Source organism: Lepisosteus platostomus, chromosome 13 (genome assembly GCF_059453375.1).
Source record: "Lepisosteus platostomus isolate fLepPlt1 chromosome 13, fLepPlt1.hap1, whole genome shotgun sequence".
Lineage (NCBI taxonomy): Eukaryota > Metazoa > Chordata > Actinopteri > Semionotiformes > Lepisosteidae > Lepisosteus > Lepisosteus platostomus.
The window spans coordinates 11,145,657-11,171,979 of NC_142623.1; the positions used below are offsets into that span (position 1 = coordinate 11,145,657).

A 26,323-nucleotide genomic window follows, 5' to 3' on the forward strand; every position below is an offset into this window, starting at 1 on the left:
ACTTGGAACTTGCAAAGTTCCAAATACTCGTGTGAAACAGGCTGAAGTGTATCTGCATCTAAACCAAAGCACTAGAGAATTTTATGTTCCATAGAAGAGACCTATCCTGTCCAAAATGGGAATGGACAATTATTTGGTATGTCCCATGATTTGTGAGCACTGTAAAGTAGTAGCAGACCTACCCTTTCCCCCTGTATGTTGTGTTAAAAGAAGGAAGACTGGCAAATGTGATCTCAGAGAAAGGCATGACTAGTATATCACGGAAGGCAACTTTAGACATGGATAATGGATTAGTTCAGGTAGACTTAAGGACTTACAGAAAATGATTGGTGGATAAAAAACAGGAAGTATAGTTCAAGCTACAGGAAGCTGCAGAACCAAAAAGGGACAAATATGACAGGTCAGTGACAAGACCTCTCAGTTGCCCCAGATCTCTGCAGACATCTGTGAATGTCTAGTGGAATCGATGTTCTGCCATGTGGTATTATTGTCATGGGCAGCAGACTTGATTTTTGTCAAGGGTATTCTCCATTTTTTTTGGTAACACGTAGAAGGATAGATGACTGATAAATAAATGAGTGAATGAAAAACAAGATGTAGCAATAGTGCGAGATATTTTCTAAATCTCTTTCCAAGTACAGCACAAAGAAACCATTGATGTGTCAGTCCTGAGGCCCGAGTTCCATGAAATTTGGAAGGTTTGAAAAACACCTGGCATCGGCTTTTAAAGTCTCTTTCCAGCCAGCTCTGAGTCATCCTAGAAGACATGGTTCCTGACAGCTTCTATCAGGGAAACCAGCTGTGCGGGCCTTTGTAGACAGCCCTCTGTTCCCCCAGAGTATACGGTGTGCAAAATGAGGAATGTGAAAGGTGCTGTGCAGATAAACAAGTTCAGATAATTGTGGGCTGGTTTAAAAAAAAATGTTTAGATATTTATGGCCACCCATGCTCTGACTCTGGGAGCAGGGGGTGGACTCGGGATCTGTAGTTGTCGTCTCTGGGTGTTGTTTGTCAACTAGCGTTTGTCAGGGAAGCAAGAAAAAACACTTGTAAAGCTTGTTCGACAAAGCAAAGCAGGCCGTCACTGCGGGGACTGCAGCCTGACTGACAGAAACAGAGAAGCCGTTGTCTTTAGGAAAGGATGCAAAAACATTGTGGTAAAAAAAAACTTTGCAGAAGATCCTTTGTAATCCAAAGTGTTTCAGGTAATTTGATCGCTCCAGGCTGGATTTCCTTTAGGTGGTTGTAAACCATTTTGTTTTGTAAACAGGTCCTGTGGGCTGCAGTCTGTGTCACTTAAATATCACCCGTGACAGGTGTCCCTTTTGTGAAATGTGAGACTGCATTGGAAGGACTGACCCAGCAGAATTAAGAAACTGTAACACCTCTATAACAAAGTTACGGGTGAGAAAACTGTCAGGTTTTTACGATCTGTATAGCTCGGCCAGGAGGGCAAAGGCAGACATGAGCTCTGGCACAAAGACGCGAGCAAGAGTGGAAAGCAAGAGTCACACTTCTAAACTGAATGCAGCAGAAGAAGGTAGGAGTAAAGTAGAAGTGGCACTATCTTAAAACCAGAATTCCAAATTCATTCCAAACTCCTTAATTATTCTTATGATGCTTGCAATGTTGTCAAGCTTAGGACTTATAAATGTAGTCACAACCTAGGTAGGTCGTTCAGGTGACAGTTGTCATTCAGTTTTATCTTATATTACTTTAAAGGGTATCAATATTACCTGATATATCAAGACATCCACAATATCAAGACATAAACAATTTCCCATTGGCCGTTATCAATCATGGCCTCCTAAAAATCCCCATCTATGAATTGGCTTCATTACTCTGATCTCCTCCCCACTGATAGCTGATGTGTGGTGAGTGTACTGGTGTACTATGGCTGCCGTCGCATCATCTAGGTGGTGCTGCACATTGGTGGTGGAGGGGTGTCGCCATTGCCTGTAAAGCACTTTGAGTGGAGTGTCCAGAAAAACACTATATAGGTGTAAGCAATTATTATTATTATTATTATTATCCACATCCATTCCACCCATTTTCTTACTGCTTTATCTAATACAGCGTTGCAGGGAAGCTGAAATTTAAGACAGGGTGCACCCCTGAACGAGACACCAGTCCATTGCAGGGCAAACACACAAACTAACACACATTCACACCAAGAGAGATTTTCCCAAAAGCCAGTATGTCTTTGGACTGTGGGAAGGAAACCGGAGCACCCTGAGGAAACCCACACAAACATGGGGAGAACATTAACAATCCCCACAGAGCACCTCAGGAATTGGGCCAAGGGGCCCAATACTGCAAGGCAGCAATACTAACCAGTGTGCCATGGACGTCCACCGACACCCGCAGCTTAGTGCAAAATGGAAGGTGTCAGGAAAGCAATCTTTCTGACCCAGAAATTAGCATGATGCTGGAGTCCTAGCACAATGATTGTGGGATATTATGTGACTGACTACAACCAAACTCAAAATCAGTACGACCTGGATAACCTCATCTTTTTTAAAGGCTTTCTTCTTGAGTCTCTACTGTCCTGTACATTGGACTGACATCAGACTTGTCCAGCACTTGTAAAATGTAAAATGGCCCAGGCCCACAAAGTGTGAAAATTGAGGCCTACTGGTCTAAAAACACTGAATGTGTTATGCTCCAAAGTACAAAGGTATAGACAGTATCTATTATGTTCTTTATTATCACAAGCAAGCACAGCTGAAGTGACACACTGTTGGAAGTTTTTGAAAATCTTTGGTGGTAATGAAACATTAGAACTTTCATTTTGCGCCGAGTGTAGAGCACAAACTCTTCTGTACTCTAGAGGACAAGCCAGAAAGAGCCCAGCCGAGGTGACCAGCATGTCCAAGGTGTTACAGTGCATTACTTAACTTTTCTGCCAGTTGGATACACGGGCAAGTGAGAACCTTCAGAATATAAACCGGAAAACCACTAGACACAATGTTATTCTTTTTGATTAAGATGAGAGGCCTTGAAGAAAGCTAATTCCAAAAATACAAAGTTGGTTTTTAAAAGAAAACAAAGTCTTTATTTTGGTTACATTTATTCTTTTCATAAAACAGACACACATTTGTCTTTGGGGAAAAAAAAACAGCAACTTATCCTGAAATAAAAAATATAAGTTAACGGTCTGCTGTAAGGCATCGTAAACTGATCGTTTGAAGGACAAAGACATAACGTACAGAAAAAATAGAAGAAAAAGAAGTGCCAAGCTGGGAGGAGGGTGACAAGGTAAAAAGGTCAAAGGTGACATGGGGATCAGTGGTCTTTTTGTTTTCAAGGGGCTACTTGTTCAATGGAACTATTCGTAAGTGTCATTACTGCACCAAAATAGACAAGGACACAGGAAAAAGTCACTCATACTGCAGGAGTCTGAGATTCCATGACTACCAGTCTTCTCTTGCCTCTGACATTCTGACAGTCAGTTACAGATGAATGCGACATGACGGTGGTGACAGTTGGAAGCAAATCTATCTTTCACAGATGATTTCTTAGATATGATCAGATGAGACCGATTCAGAACAAAACAAAGGCAAAGGCAAAATCCATATCGGGGCCATTTATCAGGTCAGAGCTCATGGGTGAACCAGAGGACATGTGATTCCCTCCCTGTAAGAGGGTACAACAGCAGTGTCTTCAGCAGTGACCTGAATCCTCAGGTCCAGAGGCTTTTCCAACTATTCAATACCATCCTCTCTTTAGAACAAATAGTATTATGTATCTGTTTCTCTTTTTTTCACAGTGTTCATCCAGTTACCTCTGTCAAAATTAAAACAACAAGTTCATAGACATGCATGTTAACAGAGACAGCATGAACAATTCACCCTCACCCTCCAGGCCTGTTGATGTGTAGTGGGGGCCTACTACATGCAAGGCTGCCACAGTCATGATAAAAATTCCATTCGAGTTTCCACGACTACGACTGGACTAGTCTATGTTTCCCAATGTACCTTAGAGTGGCAGTACCTTTACTGAACTCTTCTAGCGCCTCCAAGGAATATTTACACCTTTACTCATTGGGAGAAAAGATGCTCAGGCCACAGTGAAAATAAAACGTAAGAATTAAATACATTTTTGTTTCAAATGTTTTTTTTTTGCACTTATGCTAAAGGTACTCAGGTCTTTCCTGGCTGATGTTTTACACACTGTTCCAACGACGATTGTTTTTGTCTGAAATTTAAATGTGTGCAGATACAAGAAATGTGTCCCATTATTATTTATAAAGGGGGCTGTGAACACATCCATTTGGGTATTCTGTACATGCTGTATTCTGTGTATTCTGTGTTGTTGGCCAAACGGAGGGAGGACATTAACAGATGAGCAATTTTTACAGTGAAATTCAGGCAGAAGGAAAAGCAAAATGGTTTCTGAATCATTGCGAAGTGTCCACACACATTTAAAATTGTACTGTGTCACTTCCAGATGGCTGCCAATTGCAGAAAAATGTTCTAGCAGATGCTAAAGTTACAGTTTTGAAAAAGATGTATGTGTGAGCTACAGACTGTCCCCTCAGTAATGTGTGAAGGATAACACGCTTCCCAGTTTTATGTTTTGCCTCCCACTGTGTTTTGTTTGCAGTGTTTGCTACATCCTTAGAATTTGTTATTTTTGTGATATTTATATTTCCTGTCTCTTAACAGCCCACAAACCCTGCTTATGACACAGATCATTCTCCTGCTCCCTCAGGTCTGTCAGCTTGCTTCCTACTTTGTGATATAATGTGATCATGAAACGCCACATCACTGACAGAACACACAAAGGCACAGAGAAAAGCTCCAGCTGAACTCTTGGAAAAGGAGCAGAGCAAATTGGCTGTCAATTTGATTTGTTAATGAGCAACAGTTTCTGTGACTTGCCGAGATAAAACCTGCAAGAAAAAAAAACGCCAGAGTGTCCCTTAAGGGCAGTCCATTTTACAACAATTTTATAAACATAGTCACCATTCCTCAGTCACAGTTCAGTGCTTTAATACTCCCAGGGGCAGACTTATATTGTGTTTTCCAAAGCCTCCCCCTTATTTAAGTAACAATGTGCTCTGACTAATTTATAATTGAAGAAGGCATGTGTTTTCAACTGCCTACACATCACAATCACGATACTAATCTCAAGACCCTTCTTAATGGTTTGCCTTTAAATACCATTGGATTTCTAGGAGAATGGGCAAGAACATAGAGATTCTTCACATTGCGAAAGAGTTAAACCTGGCTGACAAAAACAGCTGCTCAATAAATTCTGCAGGTATTGATCTTCTTCTCATTCCGTAAGGCCTGCGGTTTTTACTTGTAGAATAGACACTCAAAAATAACAGCATAACTGAAGAGAAAACCAAGTTTCTTTTATTGCGCACCAGATCTGAAATATGAAAACGTTAAAGAAAAAGAAATAATTGAGGGAATCAGGACTTTCATTATCATCAACGTGACAACAAGAGTAGGTTTACACATTTATATATACACAAGTAGTGCCTGTAAAACGATTCCATTTATCAAGACACAATTCACATCTACAAATAAATATGCCAGCTCACTGGGCCTAGTTGTCCAGTATCGTACATTATCAGTAAGGCTGCCTGTTTTTATATTTATTCCCACCCATATAACCTTGCTTTAAATGTATCTTGTGCTAGCAAACCAACTAAGAGCAAAGGTAAAATCATCTAACTTTGGATCTAATTAAATAACATCTGCTTACTACAGTATATGAGACACACTGCTCTCTAAGACATGATCATAATTTAAAAGCTGTTTATAAGTTATTATATCTTTGGTTTGCGTGTTATGAACTCATGTGGTATGAACTCAACTTTCATGGGTTGGGGAAAAAAGAGATCCCCTTTCTTTTAATGAAACAGAAAATATATCTGAGCCTCTTTTGAATTCATTGGTACTAAATCTCTGATTTCATTAAGAAAGAAGATGCGGCCTGATAACGGTTTTTCCATTTAAAGACAGGTAGAGAGGGTGGGATTAAACATCAAAAGCTGGCAACCGTAAGCTTCACTGCGGTGTGTCATAGTTACAAGACTTAGCTTCTATACAGTCGATTCTTTGGGAGTGTCCTTGGCGTTTCTGCACCCATACAGCCACTTGATGACCCGCGCATTCCTCTCAATCACAGACACGACCGAGGGCACCTGCTCGGTCAGCTCCTCCTCGAACAGTCCCTCCCCAGAGTGCCGGGAGAACTCGCTGGCCTCGGAGCCGCCCGCACTAACGCTTCGCAGCATCAGAGACACCGTGTCCGAGCTGGCACTGAAAAAGTTCTCCAGCCCCAACCGATCCACAACTTCCAGGTCCAGCCCGCAGTAGTTGAAGAACCTCTCTTTCTCAGACAAGGCCAAGGAGTAGCGTAGCCTGAGATCTGACTTGGAGCGCTGCAGCCCCATTCTTCTCAAAAGAGTTTGCTTGCCGGTGTCCCCAGCGAGACTGATCGCAGACTGACTGACCTCGAGGACCATAGTCCTTCGAGGGGTCCGAGGGCTGTCGGGAGCTACGAACAGCTCTGCCTCCGTCTTTGATGAGTCTCTTTCTAAGCTCACTTCCTGTTCCCTGATGGGCGTCTCCTTGTCATTGGTCCAAGACATCCGAGTGTCCTCTTCTTTGGAAGGGGACTTCTCCTCATTGATAATCATCTTAGGTGGCGATTCCAGGGAAGATTTCTCCCGCATGGAGCCCTGGAAAAGCCGCCTAACGAAGCTGTAGCCTTTAGTCTCGCCGCCTGCTGACGTCTTACACTCGCGTTTCTGTCGGTAGATGATTAGAGAGTCCGGCCTCAGCATGCGTTTGCCTGAGCTCCTCCTCAGTACAGGTGTGTTCTGCACCACTGGTGTGGCCGGGGTTGTTCTGGCAGTGTTGCCTTTGAGCTCTTTCAAGTTTTGGTTCTCCTTCTTGGCCTCAATGTCCTGCAAGGCTTCACTTTTGTCCCCTTGTGGGGCTAAGGTTCGCCCCAGTGAGCTGAGGGGCGCGGAGCACGGCACTGTGAGAGGCCTGCGTGGTGGCAGGGGCACGGTTGCACAGGGCACTGTCAGAGGCCTCCTCGGCTGTGGGGGCGGGGTGGCGCAGGGCACAAGTACAGGCTCCTGTTTGCTGTTGATCACCTGTTGGCTTTTGACGTACTTGGCCTTGTCGGCCTCCAGGCGCTCTACGGCACTGACAGAGCGCCCCCTGTCGCCACTGTCTATCTGCCTCCGGAGGTACTCAGGCCCCTTGTTCAGGAGCCTCAGGGGAGAGGGTGAACCAACTGGTGTGAGGGGCTTCATAATGGGCCCTTCCCGATAAAGACATCAAAGCGAAAGATTTGCCACACCCGGAAAAAATGGAGGACACGAAAAACCCAGATCCTTCCTTCTGAATCAATATCCCAAAATAAAAGAACAAAGGTCTTCCTCTTTTCTTTCTTTCGGAAAACTAACCGAATCCTTCTGAAAGAACAAAAACGTAGATTTTTTTTCTGAACTGGGACACAGTTCCCAGAGCTCTAAAAAAGTCAAAATACTACAACAGAAATCTGTTTTAGGATCCCTACTACAGTAGAAATTCTACTGACCGCACTGGCAGAGTGGGTTTGGCTAAAATTAGTCTCTTTGTTGGGCACTGGAAAAGCTATACAAATTGATATCTATATCCAGTAGTTACAGAGCCACTCTGATAATTGGGTAGGGAAGTCCTTTCTTCCTCCTTCCAAATGGAATCCTTAATGAGATGCCTGCTTCCCACAAAAAGAATAACAAGAATGCCAGAAATAGTAGGAAGAATTTACTTGTGAATGGAATTTTTCTGTCCACATTTCGGCTGCTGTCTTCCATAGATATCTTTTCCCTAACCCAGAAGGAATGATCTCAAATATTTGCTCTCGATTCTCATCTTTCAATCCTTTTGGATTTATGGAAGACGTGTCAGAGAAAACGCAACGTTAGCGGCCCATCCTTGAAAGACACAAATGCCAAAGGGATATCTTCACTCCAAGTGTGACTCTGTCCCAGTTTTTTTTCTGTGGAAAAAAAAGACGAAAAGCCGTGTTAGTTCCAACACTACTTCCAGTGAGGGTATTTTGTCTTGGCAAGATTTGATAACATGACTGAGTTACTTCCCACACAGTGTCACAGGAAACTTCATCGTGTTTGGCTTGTTCCCATCTCTGGGAGTTTATACCATCAGTCAACCAGTCAAAATTCATAAACTGCATGTTCTTTTCACGGTATGTCACGGTGCATGGTACAGAAAGATTTTATGTGCAAATTTGCAAGACAACGGATAAGCCTGTGTTGGTGAATTTTAAAGCCTTTTTTTTTTCCAGACAGAAAAAATTGTTCCCTCTTTTCTGAAAGGCGTTGTAAAAGATGAAAGGTGAAAACTCAGGAAGAAACCACAAAGCAATGGAATGAATCCAGTTTTTATCACTGAAACACACATTGCTCACAAAAGAGTTGGACTTTTTATATGGAATTAGAAAATGCCGAGCAACTATAGTGAACAAGAAAGGCTTTCACAACAGTTTATTTCAATCTGCGTCAGTTTATCAGTTCTATGTCTTTCCTGTAGGAAGGCCCACTTTAGTCTAGTACAAAAAAAAAGCCATTTTTGTGCCAAGTTGAAAATTACAATTGAAATCATGTAGTGCTTTTCACTTTGATGGATGTCAAAGTGATTCATATACAAAAGGCACAGACTAGGCTCAGGCACGTGTCTATGTAAATATAGCTCTGAGCTGAATATAAAGTTGTACTGCTTGCACATTTCTAAAAAATCCCCATCAAAAAATGACATGTGAATAGCACTTTTATAAAACCACGTTTTGGGCACCGAGCACCAAACTGCGGGACAACCTTCTCGGCTTCCTGCAGTGCTGTCACTGAATGTGAAACTGAATCATACATTAACCAGTCAATATTTTAAAAGCTAAAATCTGATGCAGTGGTCTTTTAGGTGAACTAAAAATGCAAAACCCATTAGGCAGACATCTCACACAGAACCTCAATAGGAGCCAGAAACTTAAAAGGCCTCTTATTAAAGATGAATGAAATTACAGCCAAAGCTAGAAAAGGCAATAAAGTTTAATCGGGTCTTTTTTAATCACAGAAAGACAAGAGTGCTATTTAGAGGGAATATGAAGAGAGAGTTGTGGGGGCTGGGGTGGGGTCCTATAGCTGAATAAGACTAACCCATGCAGGCCCAGAAATAACTCAGGAGTATTTATAGCTAGAAAAAAAAGTTCCTGCCTGCGTCCGTTATTGCGTCCGTGTGTCAGCACGCTTTAATAAAGGAGAGGGCCGGAGATGAAAGGGGTTTGTTGTCTGCACAGTTGGTTGGCGGATTAGCATTGCAGACCGAGCCAAGGCCTTATGAGCAGAAGGAAGACCTGGGCCCTGGGCATGTGGCACAGTCACAAGCATGAGGCATGTTCCACTGAGGTGGGGAGAACCTGGAGTGCAGAGGTGTTTAATTTTTTTATTTAGTATCCGACTAATCGTGTCATTGCTGTAAAAACCCATGTATTGTTTTTTTTTTCTCCAGAATGTTCCATGAGAGCCCCCAGACTTTTCTGTATTCAGCTTCCAACTTGTCATCCAGTAACTATCAATGTAGCTGCTTATTAAATTGTTTTAATAAGATCTCAGACAGATTGTAGACCGCTTCATTTAAGAAATGCATTTAATTAAAGACCTTATCATTTAGCCACCACAGACCATATGTGACCATACAATAGGTTTCAAGGCTTAACCAGCAAAATAATAAAAAAAAGATTTCTTCTTGTTCTATGAATTAACCTGTAACAGACATGATTGAAGGTGTGTTTTGTTCACTGACTGGCCTGATAGAATAGCTTAAGAAGGAAGGTACTGTCAGGCAAACTAAATCCTGCATATTTCGGCAAACTAAAAGCTTGTTTCGATTGTTTTTAAAAATAAAAACATCTGTCCTCGAGTGTGCCTCTCTTTCATAGATGAAGAGATGAAAGACTTTCAGAATTCAAATAATGTAACTGGGCTTCGAGATACACCTCAGGTGCTGAGAGGACTCCACAGCAGACTGGCCAGGAATGCTGCTTTTAAGATAAAAAAAACATTAAATATTTCAACTTCCAGTTTGTTGGACAAACTTTAAAAATCAATAAGTTTAAAAGATTAAAATCTGAACTTTCAAAAGTCACTAAGAAAGTCTTTCAGGAATGTGTCTTGCCTTATAAATGTTTATGGTAATATACCTTAACATGGGGAAAACATAGCGAACTGCAAACAGGAACAGTGGAATCATGGTAAGCTTTGGTCAGGCATCTACAGTCTAATACAAGCTGCAGTGGTGCAGTGCAGTGGCAATGGTAACACAAAACTGACCTGTAAAAAATCAAGGAAGAACAAAATGGAACCAAAACTACTTAGAGCACACTGGCATGAGAGAAAGGGTTAAAGAAACGGGATACGAGATGACAAGAGAAGGTTTGTCAGAAAAAAAAACTTTAAAAAAAACAGAGTAGTGAATCATCAGAGAAGTACATTACACTGGAAGCTATATTTAGGGCTTCCTTCCTTTCTCTGATGAGCTGGGGAATGAGCCTAGACTATAGAAAGAAAGACAGGCCTATTAAAAACACCAGACACCAATTTTAAGTGTCCAGGTACTTGTTGGGGAACTTTGATTGAATGAAAATAAAAAAACATCTGAAGAAACCAAAACACACCGAGGTCCAACATTAACAAAATCCCTGCGTGTTTACCTGCCCGTTGGAAATCCGGAGGTCTGACTCTCTTGCTTGACCAGGATGTGAGGTACAGTAAATGCAGGTTTTTCTAAATAAAACCACAGAGGAGCTATCTGCACAATGAAAGCATGAAGGGCATCTGTGTAACTACATCACAGACAAACAACATGTGGACCTTCGACAAAAATGAAGCCTAATATCTATCAACTACCAGCTTCTGTTTTCTTTCCAGAACTTTTTGTACGAAGCCCAAAAAGGGATGAAACATTTTATGACTGACTTTCCACTGGCTTTAATGGAATGCTGGGAAATAGTACAATGGGCTGAGAAACGTCCGGTAGGTTATAACAGAGGAAGAGTCTGGAGTCACCTGAAGTCACAAATGGACAAGCCACCTCTTATCAGAAAAATATCACATTTTCACAATCACAAAATAACAAAATCACAATTTCCATTATTTCCATAACACAATGGTTCCATTATGTCACCACGAAACACCAGACTAGTTTATTTTAGAAACCTTCACTGTATTTCTAGTAAAGGAAAGCTGGCAATAAAAATGTCACATTGGGAAAACCTGTCCCCTCATAAAGTAACTACGGCACTCATTTTTCTAACCAGAGCTTAGCTATGTCTATTTAAAGATAATATGGAGACAGCTTAACTTAGACAAAACACCAAACATGAAATAGAGCAGACTCAAACACAACAGCTTTGTATTACATCATAGATGCTTATGAGCTAAAGTCAAACTAGATAACTCCTCTATTCTGGAAAGTTTTGTTCTCTTGGGATTTCACTCTTCACCTCATGTCCACTATTGCAAAGAAAAAAACCATATTGACAACAACCATCTGTCTGAATGACCTTAGCATTTCTAAAGCATTCAAAGACTAAAGAAAACAAGACTAAACATCAGGAGCAATTTAAATACCAATCAGAAACAAAACAGGTCAAGTCTGTGGATGACAATGTATTTTTTCATATCCAAATGAAACATCACAAATACACAAATGTATTTTTGTGATTAGATAATACATAAGGTTTGTGGTACGGTTTTATCATGCAGTGGTATGATTTGTGATCATTATAAAAGCATGCTGCCATATGCCCTTTTTAATGAATTGGCTCTCTTTGATCTGAGAGCTTTGGCAGATACCCTTCAACCCAGCTTGTGCGACTCTTTCAACAGGTACACATTTCCACATTTCTCAAAGGCCAAGCCTATACACTCTCTTAGACCTGGTAACTGCTCATACCGATTTGCTTTTTACTGTAGGTTGAGAACGGCTGAAATAAAGGCGTCAGTAAAAGTTGTGCGTCCTGTTGTTGCTGGGATTGCTGTTGAACAGATTACCGTTGCAAAATCATGATAACTTCTCTGAGCACATAGCTGTAAAGAGTAGGAATCCTTTTGATTTCCTATGCTTTTTGTATTCATGAATTTAGCTTTCTAAATTCAGAGGTATTTTTACATGTTAGCAAAAGTAACTTTTATTTGAGCGTTTAAAAGTCAGCATTAACCTAATCACTGTACTATGAAGCAGTATGACTGCTTAATGACACTATTCTCAGCTGTTGGTTCCTGCAATAAGTCATGTGAAAGTTTTAATGCACTAATCAGAACAGGCACATGTGCCTAACATTGAAACTTAAATGAAAGAATTCTCTGCTTTTTTGTCTGAATGCTTTAACCTCTGCAAAATTTGTATTGTTATTTGTCCTAGAATGTGTATGCATTATAATACATTATAAACATCTTACAGCAGAAATGTCTAAAAACTTTAGTTGAGGGGTTACAAATTGAACACGGACCTACATGAAATTGTAGTTAGAATGTGTTTGCAATAGTGAATGGCAACATGCAATTCATTGTTAGGAGAAGCAGATAACACGTCATTGACACACACAAAATCTATATTTTAATCTAGGCCATAATGACTTAAAAAATGCATTTAAAGGCTTAAAGTAATTTAAGTGCAAGACTAGGTAAGCTGATCTACTTTACTACAGGACAGGAAAAGGAAAATCTCTTCTACTTCTTCCTCTTATGTCTCCTAATACTTATTGACAAACAATTCATATCTCTCCAGAGTCTTAGGCTTAACACTCCAAGGCTTCACAGGTTTTCAGGTTCCATTAACATCTAGCAAGCAGACTGGCAAGGTTGGGTGAACAAGCTGCTCGTATTTGTAACTTAATTCCTGTTCTTCCAGCGGGAAAACGAGGAGAGCTTCCCAGTTAGTGAGGAATTCCCTGGAAGTTCAAAAAGCATTCACTACCTCTAATGAGGCGAATTAGCAGAGCTGTGTGCTCCTGGCCTTTTACAACACCCTGTAAAACCTGGCCAGATTCCCAGCTATAATGACTGCTAGTCCTTTATGTAGCAGACGCTGGGCTCTCCCCTCTTATCGCCCTCTCTAGGGTTCACTGCAGCCTGGCCTGTGAAGCTGTCCTGCTGCTGCAGGAGAAGGGCTCAGGGCGCTCCCAGCGTGAACAGGCTGCAACATAAAAGGAACCAGATGGTTTATGTCTCAGCGGCAGACCAGAAAATAAGCACAGATCCTCTTTAGGACCCCGGGAAACCAGCTACTCACATAGCCACTGATTCTTGGGTCACGGACACCTGGAGTCTAGGACAGTACGGTACAGGACGCCAGTACATCACAGGGTGCACAGATCTAGACGCCAGTGCACACAATCTAGAGACACCAATTAACCCATCTAGCTAATGTAAACATGCAAACTCCTCATAGAAGGTATGCCAGCACAGAACCAAGGACTCGAGGTCTCTAGAGGGAGCCACACTCACAGCCACACAGCCATGAATCTTTTCAAACTGGAAAACGTCAACTTTTATTCAACTTATCAGTATTATTTGTTATTGCTAGCAATGGATGATTTCAATTACCCATTTTACTCCTTCTACAACACTTTACAACAAAATGTTGTTGTCCGTTTGTATAGGTAGGATTGCTGGAGCCACATGAGTAAAAGGTACAGCAGCCTGGGATGTGATCGTACGACAGTCCAGTTAGGAATCTAGAGCCACAGTATCACTATACTGCATTACTCCACACTGTGTCACCAAAACAAAAGAGAGCTTTCATCAGAGTCTCATAAAATAAATCGCCTAAAGCTTCATGGGACATGAAGACATGGGAGCAATAACAACGAAATAAGCCTGCATTGTTGAGCGTGTATTATTGTACAATGGAGTGGTTAGGACTTTGAACTTACAACCTTCCAGTCAGCAGTCCAAATCTCAGGTTGGAGGCTGGAGACACTACTATTGCATTCTTGAACAAGATATTTTACTAAGATTGACTTAGTAAAATATATGGCTGTATAAAAGCCTACAAAAAAGGAAGGTGCTTTGAACAGAAAATCAGCCCAATGCATTCAATTATCAGTTTGTGCACCCTGTTCCCATTTTCTTCTGTAGTTCAAAGGTTGGTTGTAGACCCTCCCAAATAGGGGGCTTTAAAGGCTATCAGATGCCAAACACCTTCCGGGTACTTCCTCACGTAAATGAATGCACTTTTGCAAAGAGGAAACATTCGGCTGGGCCTTTTGAAGTGACCCTTTCCACAGCTCGGCCCTCCAATTGAGCCCCAGCCCCGCCCTTGCTGAAAGGCGCCTGCCGCGGTGTTTTTTAGATTCTCGAACCAGGTGGAACATTTCAAACGCACCAACATCTGGGGCTCCTTTGCGATTCCCATCTTGTAAAGAGAGCCCAATTACCGGAGCTCCGTGTTCAACCGTACATGTGCTGACAAAGGATTTAGGCTGGAAAGGGGACTGGGTTAGTAATTCAGCAATTAGAAACGTGTGCAGGTCTGACAGAAATAAATTAAAAGAACAGGGGAATCTAATGTTTTATAAATGCAGTATGGGCACTTAACTATAGATACTACTTTTTGTACATTTCAGTGTAATTCCGAGGGGTATGTGAATCCACAGGCTGCATTATTTGATGAGAAAACTCAATTGAACCTAGGGCTTTGGATGATCGGTGGCTTCAATTCCCATCAAATGAAGCAAACCACAAACAGAGCAGCTGAATCCCCATGGTGTTTTGGTGTTTTGCAAGAGGAATGATTAGGCCACGATTGAAAAAGCAAAAAACAATCCCTCTGTTTTAAAACTTGCTGCAGAGGAGTTTAAAATGAAGGTGTGTAACACGCTCCCTCATGCGGGTGCCTGTCCCACACAGTTCCCAAAAGCTGGGAAAATCCACACTATCAAAATGCCAAGAAACATAGAATAGAATAGGAATTTAGCTGCATTCAAAATACAGTCTACATCAAACTTGAGTTTTAATGTTATTTGAAATGCCTTTTGTGATTCCCAGTGAACAATTTACTCGAACTAATTTACAGTATCAGTTACAGTGTCTCCAAAAACAGCTTTCCACAATGTCTGGGACCTCTATACTCACGGTTGTGATTTTGCACAATTTAATTCATTAGTTTACATAAGAAACCAAGCAAGAAAAAAAAATAGTCAGAGAAAGCCATTCAGTTTTGATGGAGACAATCTGGGCCTTAAATCTGCAACCTATTGTATTGGCCTGACTGCTATTAGTGCAGTGATCTATGGCCCATTCTCACATTCTGAATTAGTAAAGGCTAGCAGCAGGTCACTGCAGACAAGGTCGAGACACAAGAAAAGAGGCACAAATTAAGAGATGGGTACTTAACCCTTGAATGACTCTCTTTTGTCATTCAAAGTTAATGATTATAAAAAGCGAGAGAGATGAACTATCTTGAGGATGAGGCTCATTTACACACATGCATGATCACCTGGGCCTGGCTATATATTGGATAAAGCAGTCAGAAAATGAAAATTTGACATAGCGACAGGGAATCAGGAAAACGTGTATAATCAGCTTTGACCTGATTCTTTGTTAAGAGGTACAAAATGGCAGGGCTTGCTCACTTGAATGGAACTAGAGGCCATTTATATTAAGACAATTAAAAAAATGAGTGTGACTACATTCACATACTTAGACTATCTAAGTCTATGCTGAGTGATTATGTAGCTGGAAGGAGCAAGAGGTTATAATTTGGGACTAAATCTCCACTGAACCTCTCAGTTTTCTCATGTGAGCGCATCTTAAACTTGAGTGCGACAGAAAAGCAATTTCTAAGGGCTATTTCTCAGTGTAGACACACAGCTGCATGTGATGTGCATGAAAGAATAACAAGCATACGTGATTATTCATATTTATATAAACCTACCTACATGCATGATTCTTTCACAGACTCTTAAGTTAAAAACAACGTTTCTATGAGTGCAGCACCTCAAATGACAGGTTACTGGTACTTGAGAAAGCTAGAGCTTTCTTTAGTAGATTCCTGCCCTGAATGTATAAGGTTTACCTGGACTATGTTCATAGGTTGTTGACTGTTCTGCATGTAACATCAACGTAATTCATTCTTGCATTTGTATAGCACGTTTACTCCCAAAGGATCTCATATACAGGAGGGGACACACTTCATCCTCCATTGAATACAGCACCTACTGTACCTGAGTGACACATAGCAGCCCAGCTGCACAGCAGACATGAGGAAGTATTTCACCGGTTGAATTAAGTAGAATTATCTAGGTCAATGTGGGTTAATAACACTACTCTTACAGATATTACAATGGGTTCCTTCATGACCAAGAAGTTGGGATGTTGGTTTAAAGGGCAGCACCTCCTCGAGCACAAAGTCCTCGGTCACTATACTGGGATGTTGGCATTGGTCAGCTTCAGGTCCTAAGGGAAGCGCACCACCTGCTGGTCCACTTACAGCAGCAATCTGATTATTCTTGAGTAATCTCCCATTCCATTATTGACCAGACCCAGTCTTGCTTAGCATCTGAAATCCGACAACATCAGGCATCCGGTGGCAAAGCCTCTATAATCAGATGACCGGTAGAAACTGGGATTCCTTGACACTAGTGAAAGTGCAATATTATGTACTGATTGCTTGTTAAAGGCTTATGGCGTAACCATTTAATCTGTCCAGTTTGTAGGCGTGTGACTCAGATTTATCGGTTTTCTATTTAACGAAGGCAGAGCCCATACAGGGAGAAAGACATCGTCCAGGAAAGAAAAACAGCCACACCATACAGGACTGCACAACAGGAGCTCCTTTAACAATACTTACTGTATTCTGTCTGCAACTTATACCCTTTCAGACAGCAAGTAGGAGCTTCCAAAAACTTAATTCAGAAAATGCACTAGGGTTAGTTTCTGTTGTTAGATGTTGGACAAACAAATACAGTTAACAATACCGTATGCAAGTGGTTAATTAATTCAAATCACTTATCACGAAGGGCTTTGTTTTATTTGTGACTAAAAAAATTATTAAAATCATTATCTGTCAGAGTTTTATTGCAATGCTCTTATCTCTTCCCCCAATAACTCTTTTTCTTGATTTTGTTTCCAAAAACAGGATTTGTATTTTACCAAAAAGTCATGTCCTCTTTCTGAATGCTAAATGCTCACGTTTTGCTTTCTGTCTGACAGAGACTGGAAGAAACCCAAAGCCTTTTATTTAATAGTATCTCAAACCTGGACAGCAAAATAAGAAATAACCAATTTTTGTACTAGCAAGTAATTTACTCGGGCAGTTTAAGATTCCCGTGTAATTTAAGATTCATAGCAATTCCACACAATAAATATTACTGTAGCTTCAGCCGCACACTTTTGCTTCAAGGCATCCTTTTTAACAATAATGTGCACAAGCTGGAAAAAATGGAAAATGAAGATTTTTTTCAATATTCTCATATTCCTTGGATGGACTGTTTTGTTTTGACTGTTGAGAAATTAGAAGTACGACCTAAACACAACAGAATGACCATCTCTAAAACAAGGAGCACACAGCAGCTGCACAGAATGGAACTCTGCCCCGGCAGACGAAATGCCTATACTTCCAAGACACAGGGAAGCTGCTGGCTTGAGTATTCAGCTGTGTCTGTGCCGGTGAGCGGAGTCGAAACGAGGGGACCCCCAGAGGGTTGCTGCTGTTGTAATCCCTCTTGTTAGAAAACATGTGGATCATACAGGTCACTGACCCCAGGCAGAGAGCACAGTTTAAATTTGTGAAGGGACGGCATGCCAGGGTCGCTGAATAGCCCACACTCCAAGACAGCAAGACAGTGACTGTGCAGCACTGAAGACTCTAGAAGCAGCCAAGCATGTCCTGATCTTGTAGGCTTTAGTTCCTAAGGTTATGATCTTTTCCCATATGGCTGCCTTCATTAAGATAAGAGAAAAAGCCTTCCTTTAGATTTCATTTTTGACACTTCATATTGGTCACACCTCCAATTTCTACTTTACTGTGTTTTAAGACAATCTTTCTCCTCATAACCAGCTCTGCCATCCTTTTCCAGGAAGCTCTTAGGGATAAAACTAGTGTGTCTATGGCCTGAAGGACCAACTCTTCATATGAAAATAAAAAAAGCTTCACAATGATTAAAGCGAGAAAATGTTATTGAAAATCCAACAAGACAAGTCAGTATAGCAGCATTTAACACTACTGTGCAGAACTAACCACAAAAGCCCATAGGCTGCTGCCACCTGATTTAATACATTTTGGCAGAACACACACTCTACACAACTGTCTGCAAAATAATTATAGGACACTGCTACTATGCTTGAAGCACTCTTGACTCCTGAAGCTCACATGTGGGCAAATGACAGGCCATAAACAGAACTAAAACTTACAGCACCCATGTGCTGAATTTAAAACAAATCCCCCCAAACACAATGAAAACCTCAGATACTTCACTGAGGGTATTTTTCCTTCCACAGGAATGGATTAAGAGAAACTGAACTGAACTGCTGAGCATAAAAGTTAAATATCACTCAACATCCCTGGAAACAGATTGCTTCCTTAACCAACATCTTTCAAGGTCGTTTTTTCTCCCCCCCCCTCCTAAGTACTCCAGAGAGAAACTCACAGGAGACAGTTCCCTGTAATAAAACGGGGATCCTGGGAATGGGAAACAAGCGGAAATGGAAGCTGGCGATAATCCGAGCAGCCCGAAAAAATAACACACAAGTCACACTCTTTCCGAGTTCATGACAACCCTGCGGGTGCACGGGTTTATCTGGAGACTTGCCGCTATTGTTGTCAAACCACCCAAAACAGCTGCCTGCTCTCGGTACAAAAACATAACCTTTGGCTGTTGTGCTGCGGGCTGCTGATGTCATCAGACACACTTCCCCTTTAATTGGCAAGCCAAGGCCTTCACTGGGACCAGAGGCACAGACCAGCTCAATGGCAGACTCCACTTCAAATATTAGATGTTTCTGTGAGGCTGGGGGGCTCAGGGGTGTTCACAGATACCATGGTGGGGGTATTTTGGTGATCTTCTGATTTCCTTTGTAGATGTGTGCACCTTGCAAACTGCAGTCATGATTGCGAACAAACGTTTTAGTATTTCATTTAGACCACAGTATAACAAGAAGCAAAGAGGAACGATTGTGAATATTTTTTTAGAGAATTTGACATTCCTACATGATATACCCCTTTTCTTAGTGTTGGTATTAAAAAATAAAAACAAAGAACACGTCTTCACACAGTAATATATCAGAGGAATAGGTTGTACCCAACCAGTTGTTCTCGGTTGTTCAAAAAAGGGGGACCTTTTGAACTTAAACACTCAAGGGGCTGTATCCTCTGGATTTTGTCCTAGCTGATATCTTAATTATTGAATTGAGCTAATTATGTATTTCATGGCTCAGAACTATCATTTGTCTTTGGATGCAAGCCAGCTAGGAATGTTTTAAATACTGTATTCCTATAATACTTGCAGGGTTTTGTTTATATAGAGCCAGAGTAGTTGCCAGTTAGTACCAGCTTCTGCCCATGTGCTACTAGGTGCTGGTTGCAGGCCTAGCAACACATTCAAGAGACATCCCTAGACATTCTGGTGCCTTCAGAAGCCAATCCTGGCTGCTCTGTGGTGAGCAAGCTTTCCGGAGTGCCCGGGCAGTATGGCGCAGTTGTAATTGCTGCATGTTGGTATGGGCAGCCTACAGCTGTGGAGAAGCCGTGTATGTCTTTTACAGAGCTCAGGATGAACAGACATCTGTCCCGCCTTCTCCAGCAACACGCAACTCTGTCCGTCTCACTCACAAAACAATCTCAGTGGAAAGGCAGCTGTGCAGGAATCTAGGTGGTTTAGTGGTTAACATATTGGCTCTTTAGTAAAAAAAAATTGCCTAAGCAAAGTTTCACATTTGTTGCCAAGCACAGCTCAACATGTGTCCTTAAATGCACACAAGTACAGTATGAGAGAAGGACTTTCAATCCCTCTCGGGTAAAACAGACACCTTGTATCAGAAAACCTAGAAATTGAGAAAATAAATTTTTGACTCTTTATTACAGAGGATCACTGGTTTTTACCATGCTAGTCAGCCATGTGTAAGGTACACACTGTGAGGCTGCACATTTGTTAAGAAAAGGCTAGATTCTCCAAATGGTCTCCTCCCATTTGCAGCCTGTCGTATGTTATTATTATGCTATTAAAGGTATTTATACTAATGGGCACCCATCCCTGGCACTTCTGTCCTGTAACCTACAGTGAAGGATGCATTAAGGGTGCTGCTGTGTTCAGCCATTAAAGTAACAGTTTAGCTGTGCTTCACTCCAGCGAAGCCTTGTGATGTGCAGATGTACTGGCAATAGCTCTGGCTAGTCAGATACCCTGAGGGGAGGCCTGCGCAAGTCAAACAATTTCCCTTCCGCCTTTCAGACTCTCAGAGGAACCGCAAGAGGGGACTCATTAGCGTAACACAGCCCCCCTCGGGCAAAACAAATGGGGGCGGAGCGGTGGTTCTGTGGCTAAGGATCTGCGCCTGTGGCTGAAAGGTTGCAGGTTCAAATCCCGCAGCCAGCAGAGGAATCCTACTCTGTTGGGCCCCTGAGCAAGGCCCTTAACCCCAACTGCTCCAGGGGCGCTGTACAATGGCAGACCCTGTGCTCTGACCCCAAACTTCTCTCCCTATCTGTGTGTCTCGTGGAGAGCAAGCTGGGGTATGCAAAAAGAAAAATTCCTAATGCAAGAAATTGTAAAGGGTTAATAAAGCGATGTTGTTATTATTATTATAAATCCAGAAGGTTCTGATCCAGAGGACAGCGGTCAAGACCAAACGTGATCCACGCACCCCCGTATTAACGATTTGAACTCGCTCCAACCCCGACTCCTTCATTTGATAATTGACAAGGATATGGTGACAAATCAATTATTTCCTGTTTCCATTGGTATAAGCTAAGCTTGCCGAAGGCCTGCTAATATAAGCAGCACTTTCCTGAAGACCCTGCAAACTGTGTGAATAAGTCAATGTACACCAGCCGGCTATATGTCTCTATGGCTTTTGGGAATTTGGGGAAAAAAATCTGAATTAGGATTGACAGTTTTAGGATTGGGAAAAGCTAGTCTACAGGACAAGGAATTAACCTGATGGTTTTAAACCACAACTTACTGCGTCTGTCTCCAATGATACTCTCACTATTTCATTTACCCAGTCTAAGCGCTTCTTGTAATTCCGGCTCTCCTGGTAAGCAACAGGTACCAGGCCAGGTGAACCCTGAACGGGACACCAGCCCATCACAGGGAAGACAGACGCACACACTCACACCAGGGCCAGTTTTCCCAGAAGCCGGCATGTCTTTGGACTGTGGGAGGAAACTGCAGCACCTGAAGGAAACCTACTTGAACACAGGGAGAACATACACACTCCACAAAGGAGAGCACCTCAGAAATTGAACCCAGGGCCCCAGCTCTGCAAGGCAACAGTGCTAACCACTGTGCTGCCCACCCTCTCTATTATTAATTGTTAATCTATGTGACTCACTGCAGGTAATTATTATTTGAATATATTATTAGAATGGTGAAAAAAAACAGCAGAGCCCAGGTTCAAACAAACAATACAAAGGTCTCAAACAGTATGCTGAACACGTAGCATTACTTAATGAACTATCATGGAGTCTCTTGATTTGATTTTCAACCCCCCCAGTTTGAAAAAACTTAGTGAAAATGTTAATTCTTGACATTTCACGTTCCTTCATTCTTCAGCTGTTAAATCCACAACAGCAAGGACTTGTACTTTGAGCTCACTCACATTTGTGGGGGGAGGGGGGGGGGGTTCTCAAACAAATTGAATATCCCAAGAGACATTTCTAGATTATTTGTTTCCTTTTTTGTAGCAAAGCATCTATTTAGCTTTGTGGCAATTGTTGCGGGACCAATTTTATTACAGTGAATAATCTGTGACCGTCTAGTCCTGTTTTCAGTTTTGACAGCTGAACACCAAAACACTAGATCATTTTCCAGTCTGGTCATAATCTATTCAGACTCATTGGTGCGATATACATGTACAGTACAGTATATTTTTACAACATAACCATTATTTGGTGTTCGTAGTGCCTACCTTTGCGAAAATAGGAACAGTCACAAATTGATGGGTTTTGAGTGTTTGCATTGTTTGAGACTGCTCCTTGTAGGGCTGCATGCTGTGTCTCCATGACAAAGCTGCTCGTTTTGAGCCCCAGGAGTGTGGCAGAATCATTCAGTCTGAAAACATCAGTGTTAATTTTCCCCCTCTTTCCTCTTTACATCCATCCACTTCCTTCAGCCTCCCCCCCCCCCAGTTCCCTGGGGTATCCCTTCCCCCCACACCTTTCCAAATGTTTGGAGCATTCCCCAAGTCACCAGCCACCCATCAGCCCCTCCACCACCACCAGACCACATGGGACTGAGCCAAAACATTCCAGTACATTGGAACATCTCAATTACCTTCTTCATTTCGTAATTTGCTTTCCCAGGCCCAATTGTCTGTTATCAAGTAGGTAATTGAGAGCTCACTTGGAACGAAAATCAGAGAAGACTCGGGGGTCCTAATGGAGATCTTCAGCTCCTCTTACCTGCCCTGCTGGTACAGAACATGGCTTTAACCTTCTACTTTCCAGACCACGGCCTCACAGCAGCGCCTGACTTCGGGGGTGCGCACTGATACTGCCACCGGAGAAGACTGCTTCTATTTCTGCCCGAGGGCACGAGGAACGATTTCAGCCCAGTTGAGAAAGCCCGACCCCCGCGATGGCTAACGTTACCTCTGAATTCTAGAGGGCGCAATAAATAATAATCATAATTTATATCGCGCCTTTAAAGTGGCTTCAACAAACGCGAGAGGTTGCAAAAATGAGATGCCCCCCTCCGTCGACGGAGTTCAAATAGTTTTCAAACTTTTGTACACGGCAAGAATGGAAGTTGTTTCAGTCTCTGCTTCTTTCATCTCGCTTTAATGACACATGAGAGCTCGCTTAAAGCTGCGCTCAATGCAAAGACTAGTTTCTTGGAGTGTCTCTTGGCTGTACATTTTGACCCAATTCTATATTTCCCTTTATTCACTGTGTTGAAAAAGCCAAGCATATTTTTTCATGATGCTCAAACTTTAACCCGCGTCCCCGAACCCATATTATTATAAAGATGGGTACATTTGAATTTGACTTCCAAGAATACTACAGCTAATTTTGAAATAAAACAGTTATATAGAACAGAAAACTTGAATTTACAAGGACAACCCAACTCTGACACCCGAAACCTGGTTCTGTTTTTTTTTCAAGGCTGCGAAGATGTTTTATTTTATCACTCTATTGGTCTAATTTAAAATTAAATGTAATGTCTGAAAAATATCGCCCTCGATCTGTAATACGTTTTTATCTTCACAGTATAAATGGAAATCAAACAGCCAGCCCCCAGTTTCTTCTCGTGAAGGTTTTAGCGTCAAACTCTCAAGTACTGTAGAGTCCCATGCCTCAGAAACTAACTGAAATCTGTCATAAAACGAGGCTGGCTTTTAACAACAGGAACAGAACTGCATCTAATTGAGGTCCTATAAGTTTACACACCTCAGATGATTAATTACTTCTCTGACCGGGTAACCGCGGGCTGCACACGAAATCCAAACCGTGACAAATTAATCAAGAGATTTGGAAAAATGTACCGTTTTATGGGCGTGCTGAAATACGAACATAGGTGAGAGCTATCAATAAATTTATTTGTAAAAAACTACAGTTAATACATCTTGATATCCGATGCTATTCTCACTCAACTAGTTACAGTACATCAGAATTATTTACTCCAAAATAACGACGTATGTGTATCAAACGATTATGGTCTACGGGTTACACCGTGATAACATCGAGGTGAAATATCATTTCTTTGTTTCATTTGTTTCAGTGAAATAATTTGGGTTTTTACAGCCAGGGGTTACAATGCGATGCAATGAAACAATTCTAAGTTTGAGTACCACATTGTTTTCAGTCATTATAAGCGAGTTGATGCAAGTAATGTCTTCCCTTACCTATTTTGCCTTTGGGTGTCTTTGAAAACCACAGTGTACGGAAACTAACCGAAATCCCATGTTGATTTAAATATTTAAAACGATCTCAGGTCAATATTCTAACGTTAAACTGAGATTACAGCACTAACTCAATTCATTTCAAAATGGTAATTTGACTGCAATCTTTGAAGCGGTTTTTAAAACCATTTAAAGCCACCAGGTAGCATCATTTTTGATAACAAGGAAACATGCTTTTAAATAAGCTATCAAGTTGGACAGAGGCGCAGACGTCAAAAATAGGGGTAATAACTGAATTTTAGAACTGCAATACGTTTATTACGATCACGTAGTAAGATATTTTGGAAGCCGGTGAATTACACTTAATAAGAACAAATAATCTAAATTGTACACGGTCTGCACCGTTAAACGTTACGCTTCTTTTAATCTTCGATTTTTGTAACTTGATAGAGATATAACAACGGCTCTTACCTCTGAACGCCGCTCTCCCACGCCTGGTCTCTGTTATCTGTGTCTCCGTGTCCCCTAGAGTCCCGCTACAGGAGCGCCTGTAACTCTGTCAGCCGCATCAGCTGAGACCTCCGCAGCGACTGACTGCAGTTGGCTCATCAGCCCTCGATACTTGTGCTCTGCTCCAGTCTCTGCGTTCTCGCTCAGTGCCAGCCGGATAGCTCCTGGGGTCAGCGAAACGTTAGCTGCAAGCCGGGACAATCCTCTGCGAACGAGGAGTGGGCAGGTACGCTTGCTGTAAACCGACGCCTCTTCCCACCTACCTGTATGGGCTTCCGCGGTGAGAAGGGGGCACTGTTGTTGGAAACGCATTTTCCAGCTACTGTTTTAATTCCTCGTTCCCGGCGTTGTGTGGCCACTGCAGTTACTGTGTTTCCTTACGGGACGAACCCGTCATAAGCCTCCACGTAGCTCTCGCAATAAAATAGAGACTTGGGATCCCGGAGAGGCAAATAAAGAAAATAGCGCGTTAAAGCAGTTGGCCTTTGAGCCTTTCATTCTTGACATGATATCAGCTCCGGGGATCATTAAATACAATCTTGCTGTTCATTATTCGTTTTAAAGTCTGAACATATTTAATGTTTTAACATGTTTAATAGCTCTTTAGCCGTATTAGTTAGGAAAGCCACTTATAAAACTCGAATTTGATAATTTTATACCGAATTAATTATATGAAATATCATGTAATATTAGTCTTACAGTTTCAACACATTTGAAAGCATTTATGAGAACATATATCATCCACCCTCTAAGACAATCACAGCTCTCTAATGCTGACCCGTTACTTTGAAACAATCTTTCCCTTACGTAGTTGGTTCTCTGACTACATCTCCGTTTAATTTTAAGTATCAATCAAATGCGAGTCAGGTTTCTTGCTAATTATTCGTGCTGCGCTGTCTTCCTGTCCTGTTATACAGCAAATTAAATATTTTTAACTTTTGAAAAGAAAGTCTACCATCGAGTCTGAAGAGAACTAGTCTGCAGCAAACGTTTCTGGTTTTGTCTTCTTGAACTATTCACTTGAAGTGGCACAATATTTCTTAAGCAACTTTCTATTGAAATCTGGTTTGTTTCTTTGTTCTTGAAGAGACCAGAAGAGACTTGTCGCATTTGCAGTAATGATTAATAATAACTGCAATGTTTTTTTTATCAGTGAAATACCAAGGCCAGCACAGAAATAAATAATTAGAAGTACAAAACACTTTGGTAAGTGATTTATACTGTGCACAGCTGGGTCCAAGGACATTGCTTTAATTGAATCGTATATCACAGTACAAATATGACCATTGGGTATATGATGACCGCTGAGAAAAGTTAGTTTTGAGAACATTTTCTTAACTAGCATTTGAAGCACTCAGTGTAAGACATAATCAGTCCTGAATGAGCTCATTCTCACAACGCAGTGCAGCATGCCAGTGTGAGAGTTCTCAGGACACAGAGATCCAGGTAGAGCTTTATCTTGAGCTCTCATCTACATAAGCTGCAGACATCACGCAGAGCCAAGCCAGTAAGAAACCTTTTGGTGTCTGCTGGAAGGGGGAAGAAGGCAAGGAGTTAGTTTGACCTTTTTAACTGGGGTCTTTGAGATTTCAAACAAGTCAGACCACAGATGGTCAATTTCAGCCCTGAAGAGTGCAAGCACTGACTTGTACGGATTTTCCAAGCTGGTACGTTGTGAAACTGTGGCCTAACTCTTGAAGGCTGCGGGTCTTGTAGCTCGTC

The 26,323-nt window shown here is 41.7% G+C and overlaps 1 protein-coding gene across 1 annotated transcript; it reads right to left on the minus strand.

Annotated features, from left to right (window-relative positions):
- Positions 1-3,032: 3,032 nt before the first annotated feature.
- Positions 3,033-25,323, minus strand: fam110d (family with sequence similarity 110 member D). The gene is made up of 2 exons (XM_088603114.1): positions 24,563-25,323; positions 3,033-8,016 (listed from the first exon to the last, which is right to left on the minus strand). Exon 2 carries the CDS (start codon positions 7,283-7,285, stop codon positions 6,059-6,061), a length of 1,227 nt encoding a protein of 408 aa, XP_088459240.1. The 5' UTR covers positions 7,286-8,016; positions 24,563-25,323; the 3' UTR covers positions 3,033-6,058.
- Positions 25,324-26,323: the final 1,000 nt, after the last annotated feature.